Here is a 6,000-nt window from a genome sequence, read left to right on the forward strand (position 1 = left end):
AAACATAAGGAAAAAATACATGAAAGACAAAAATGAGATCTAAGTGTCTGCACCTACAAGTACAGGTCAAAGGAAGTATCACTCATATTTGATTTTACGGTTTGGATAACCATACCCTGTTTGTGTAAGACTGAAAGCTAATGAAAATGAGTTTACCAAATTTTCTAATGTTTTATACAGTGTAGTAGGCTTTCTAAAAAACACACAATCATCCATTAATCATATGACTAATGGAAGGCTTTAATAAATTTTCTGGTTATTTTCCAAGTTTATCTTTCATAATATCAAGTTTAAATTGTGTGATGTTTCACCTAATTGTTGCCAGAAAAAAGGTAAGATAAAAAGCTTCTAAAAACAAATGAAACTAGAACTATCCAAGATATAAAACCATAGCAATGCTAATTGCAAATGATCCCTAAGTAAACCTTTTTAATAATCAATGTAAGATATTTGCTGTATCTCTTAGAGAATTCATGTTATTCATAATTTCATCCCTCTAATTTTTGTATACCTTTAGTGAAAGAACACACAAAAACAAAAGTGGCGGTATGAAAAAAGACTCGGATGCCACACTCAACATGCACATGCATGTGTGGTGCACGTGTGCCCCGGCGTGTACACGCACACAGGTCCCATGCCAGACCTAAAATGGCTGAGTTGCAGTATGTTGTTGCTAGGTGACCAAACAGCATCTCCTCTACCACAGAGTAATCTAAACAGTGACGGCTACGTCCCCTCAGCTTTGGTCATGGTCAGGACAAATATTAAAGGGTATTCTTTTTATCTTTTCCAGCATTCTACATTTTTATTGAAAGCCAGTTGCTCCTTGCTTGATTCTATCATCAGTTAAATTTAGGCATTAGGGGAATGCATATTTGCAAAGTTACATCCATTCTTTTGGGAAACAAGAGGTAGCACCTAGCTGCTTTCAGATGAAAAGATACTGTGTTTCAATAAAGTATGTGTGGCACTCCTAGTCTGACCTCCCCGTCGCTATCAGTCTCCCTTTCTTTCATTAAACACAAGTAGTTAATTAGCCGCAGCCTGTCCTCTTGCCTTCTCTCTCTCCCTTTTCTCAGTAGTAATGATGTCTAATTATCAACAGGAGTGGACTACTGCAACACCAGGTGCAAGTCTCTCTCACCAACAGCAAAGCCAGCTCCAAATAGCTAGACTGGTTCTTAGTCTACTCGAAAATAGCATTCAAACACAACCTTTTATTCAACCAACATTTGCCTTTAAAGGAAAAGAAAATATATTTTCCGATGCTCTGGTGATTGTGCCTCTGATATTATAAAGAATAGTCAACATATTTTTAAGGAAAGAACAATTTGAAATGTAGGCAAACAGGATAAAAAGGGATCTTTTATTTATTTTTTAACTTGTTGAAATGACGATTGGCTGTCTCTTGGAGAAGGAGGAGCCTATAATTCTCTGTCAGGAGCAGCATAAAAATTTCATAAAGAGCAATAGAAGAGTTCATGAATTAAAAACCTCTTCAACATTTCAAAACAGGCTTGAATGAAGGGCAGGGCTCTTAAATACTACCCAGAAATCATTATCAAAGAATATCACTTGATGGGTTACATTTTCTCCCATAAATATGTGCAGCCTTTATTGAAAAGAAAATACATGTTTATTACTAAATCTGGAGTTGCTACTCTATTAGATGTATTAGCAATAATTCTTTAACAACTCTGCATTAGTTCTTGAATGAAAATATGGGTGTCTGAGTATAAAATGCTTGTTTGAATTATGACATCCATGTTTATCTTAGTGTCTCTAGAACATTACAGGATTTATATTCTTTGAGTTTTTAAATTTATGTTTTAAAATTAAATTAAAAGGGCACATCTGTTTATACATAGCAGGTGTAACCAAATCCATGCAAGTATAAATTTATTAGCCCAATACACAGGTGAAGCTATTGGTCATGTAAACAGAGGGACCTAAGTTTAACACACAATCACGAAAAACAAACTTTCTGGCTAGCAATGTTTAAAAAAACCTATACAATAATATTAAATATTTAGTTAAATATACCTTAAAATTATTTTACTCACTAAATTAGCCTAATAGTGCCCAAAGGAAAACACACCCTTATGTTCTGAATTCTAATTTTGTCTGACAATAAGTTATTTTTTTTAATCAGGTTCTTAATGTTATTCCTGATACAAATGAATCAAAGCCCTTCCTGGGCTACAACAGACTCCTGGCTTATCCAAACGTAAACAAACCTCTGTTCTAATCTATGCCCATCTAGTCCTCATTACTTAGTAAAGCAAGACAGTAATCGCACCATTGTCTTTAGCAATGCCACATGTTGAAGCAGACAGCTGCATTTGTAAATTTACCTCCTAGAAACCTTCCAACAACGGTACATTTTAAAATGACAGCACAACTTTTATGTTTCATTTCGTCTTTATTTCCATGCCCCATATAAATTCCAAAACAAATATACTTCCTTCAAACAGCTACACCTAATTAATCTCTGGAAACCATAAATCGTTTTCCAAACCTAAAAGAATCCTCCCATTAATCCTTCCAGAAAACTTTCATCAGGATGTGTCCAATTTAATGTACCTCCGTTTGAGATAGAAGAATAGCTTTCGAGACACATCCTTTCTAGCATCCTCCAGGAATATTGCGAGGGAAACAGTTGCCAGTAGGGAGGAAGGAAAAGGAACAAATGTTCTAGAAACCCCAAAGCCAGGCAAAAACGCAAAGGATGCCAGATACCCTCCCCCACCCCTACTCCAGGCGCGTACCCACCGTAGCATGATGGAGAAAGAAGTCCCATGGATCTGATCTGAAATCCTACTTGTAGCCCACAGTTCCCATCTTCTTAAAAAGGAAATCGACGCTTCCACCGCTCCCCTCTGCTTTGTGAGGCTGAGATACTCGGGGATCTCAATGCCTGCACCTTGCAGTGCTTGGGTTTAGAGCTTTGTGGCCATGAGACTAGTGCCATCCCAGAACGAGAAACAAACACATGCACCATTTGACTGAGCCCAAACCCATCTCTCTTTGTTGTTTATCACATAGCTACGGCTTTATTTGTGAAAGGAGAAGTGAGGGTGGGAATGGGGGCGGGGAGCAGTAATCTCCAGGATCTTATCTTACAATCTTAACAGTCGCCGAAAGATCTCTGGGAGTGATCTAGACGATCCGACTGCCAGAGTCTCCCAGGCGGCTGTCTTAACAATAAAACCTGATAGTGTGTGCGTATGGGGTGGGTGGGGGGGGGACCCCACATTCATGACTAGCGCCACATTCGGTCTTTGTACCAATAAGGAGACACTGTAGACTATCGATCAGATTCGTCTATTATGAGAGCGTGCGGCTGGGGTTCCAGCGCGGCCTTTCTGAGCGGTGGCGAAGGCGGGACACGCGCCGGGCACCCAGCAATGGACTTGGGACAATGGCCCAGCACGAGGACGAGAGGCGCCGCCCGACCCGGGGTTGGAAGCTCAGGCAGCTGGTGCAGGAGCCAGGACGCGAGGAGCGCGCGGTCTCCGGAGGTGCGCTGCCGCTTTAAAATAAAGGACCACAAAGACTCCACCGTGGGGGAAACGCGCCTGGCTAATGAGAGTGGGGACGACTTGGGGAGGGGGTTGAGGAGGGTGGGGGCACACGAGCCAACGATGGCTCACGGCTCCCGCGTTCTCCCCCCTCTCTCTCCCCTCCCCGCTGGGCTGCTCCGGCAGACAAATAACGGAGAAGGCGAGTCACTCACCGTGGTCTTGACCGGCACGTAGAGCACTTGCTTGGCGCCGCCACCGCCTCCGCGGATCTCGTCCGGCTGGCCCAGCTGGAAGCCCTTCGATTTAACCCAGAATTTAAATTTGGCGTTATCCGTGGAGCTTGACTCGGAGCCGTTGAGGAGCTGGACGATCCGCTCGTATTTTTTACGGGTCACCGTCTTGGTCTTGCCTGAGTCCCCGTAAGTCCTGAGGCACCAGTCCTGGAACTGGCGGTACATATCGCGCTCGCTCTCCATGTTCCCCGCGCCCGGCGATCAGCCAGAGGCTCCCAGCGCACTTCGCACCTGTTCACCCCGGGCTCATGAAAAATGCGGGCCCCGCCACGATGCAGGGACGCGAGGTCCCGGCCGCCGCCGGAGCCTGTCTCGGGTGGGAGAAGTAATGGAGAGGGGGGAAGGGTCTGGCTGGGCACCCGCAATCAATGCCCTATGCTAGCAAGTCGCTGGTCCATTCGTAACTGTAACGAATGCCCTAGACCCTTTTCTCGTCCTCTTAGTGATGGGTCTCTAAAATTGCGTGACTAGGACCATCCCAACAGCGTCTGGCCCAGAGGGGCTGGGTTTTGAATAATTAAAATCTCATTCCTTGGTTTATTAAAAATTCCAATATTGACTTCGGGTGGTCCCTCGACGCCTTGCCCCCGGGTTGTGTCCTGGGCAGGGCAGGTGGAGCGCAGCGCCACCTCCCCGCGCGCGCCTCTGAAGCTTCCCCAGACGCTGGCCCCGTGGTCCAGGAGCGAGGGCTGTGCCTCTCTCGAAAACAGCCGCCGGCCCAGCTCCTTGGAGCCCGGGAGACCCGGGTCCCCGGGCTCTCCTTCCTCCAGGATCCTGTTCCGCTTCGGCCTTCCCTGCGTGGGGGCGTTAAGGGACTAGAGAGAGAGAAAGTTCTTACCTGTCATGTTGTTAAGCTTATTAAATCCTGCTACCCAGGAAAAAAAAATTATGTATTTTTAAAACGGTTTAAAATGTCATTTCTTCAGAGGCATTTAGGCTAAATTCCAGCCCCGCAGGTAGGTTCCAGGAGTTAAGTCCCAGAATTAGTCAAAGCAGTCGTGGAGATTTGTCCATAGTTCCATAGGATAGATAGTGGTACCCCAAACAGATCTCAGTTCCAGGGAAATGTGGTGAACGAAAGCAGGCCGCTTGGAGGCAGGTCTCCGGGATAATGATGGGGTCCTCAGACAGGACTCCTCCGGTTTCTGCTGAACTGGGTTCAGAGAGAGAAGTAAGTTTATGACACAGATGCTTAAAACCCTTTGCATGAAAATAAAATAGAGAAAGAGATCGGTTTCCCCCTTGCTTGGTTACAGTTTGCAGTTCACACAGGAGGTTTCGGGTGTCTATTTTCCCCCTGCCACGTCATGGACACCCCCTCCACTGCTCAGAGTAGCCAAATATGAGTTCCTCTGGACGATTTTCTCAAGCGAATGAAATCAGCGGTTCCTCCATTCAGGATTTCCATCCGTCTGTTAAAAGAGCTTTAAATAGGGGAGTTCCCATCCTCCGCGCGCGGCGATTGCGGTCGCTTCTCTTTATTCTACTCTCTGCGGAGGCCGGCGCCCGTCCCGGGAGATGGTTCTGCCTGGAAGGCGGCCCGACCAGTGCCCGGCGCCTGGTCCGCTTCCTACCCCACCTTCGACCCCTGTCGTCCTCTCCAAGACGAAAGCCCGGAATGGGAACGTGGAGTGTTTGTACCCACTGCGCCGCAGCCGGTCCGGCACTTGCAAAATGGTCAGTGGCTCCTGCTCGGCCAGGCTGAGTGTGTGCTTGTGTGTGAGCAAGGGAGCGAGGGTGTGCGGTGCGCGGGGGGTGCGCTGTGTGTGCGCGCGTCTCCGGGAAGGTCTCGCGGCGGCTGGAGCCCGGACTGACAGCCCGGGCAGAGCGCGAGCAGCTCCACACACTAAACCTCTCGCCTCTCCCCTCACCCCCACCCCTCCCACTCCCCTCTCCTCCCACCCCACCTCCCCGGCCCCTTCCAAGCTCTCTGATTGGTCAATGGGACAAAAGTTTCTGTGGAGACGGCTGGGCGCTGACGTCACGGGCAGAATTGTCCCATTTAGGGATCCCGGGGGTAGTGCGCATGCTGCAGGCTGCAGGTTAGAGGCCGGAGGAGGTAGCAGCGGGCCTGGCGGCAGCCAGGTGGCAGAAAGGAGCACTCAGCATCCAGGTGGGGGGACGACTCCAGCAGGGTTTCCATGGAGATTCCTCTGGGTCTAGCCTAAAAACAGCAGATCAGC

At 47.4% G+C, this 6,000-nt stretch overlaps 1 protein-coding gene across 5 annotated transcripts in view; it reads right to left on the reverse strand.

Annotated features, from left to right (window-relative positions):
* Positions 1–5,527, reverse strand: part of NOL4 (nucleolar protein 4) — a 295,984-nt gene extending 290,457 nt beyond the window's left edge. For 3 of the 5 annotated variants that reach the window (XM_037032650.1, XM_037032640.1, XM_037032677.1), the window contains exon 1: positions 3,737–5,527. In XM_037032650.1, coding sequence (XP_036888545.1) covers positions 3,737–4,000 — 264 coding nt within the window. In that variant the 5' untranslated portion in view covers positions 4,001–5,527. The remainder of the gene's footprint in view (positions 1–3,736) is intronic. The other 2 variants (XM_037032668.1, XM_037032659.1) reach the window with 1 other exon arrangement.
* Positions 5,528–6,000: the final 473 nt, after the last annotated feature.

This window comes from Sturnira hondurensis, unplaced genomic scaffold (assembly GCF_014824575.4).
Source record: "Sturnira hondurensis isolate 20B ecotype Veracruz unplaced genomic scaffold, ASM1482457v3 Scaffold0001872, whole genome shotgun sequence".
NCBI classification, from domain to species: Eukaryota; Metazoa; Chordata; class Mammalia; order Chiroptera; family Phyllostomidae; genus Sturnira; species Sturnira hondurensis.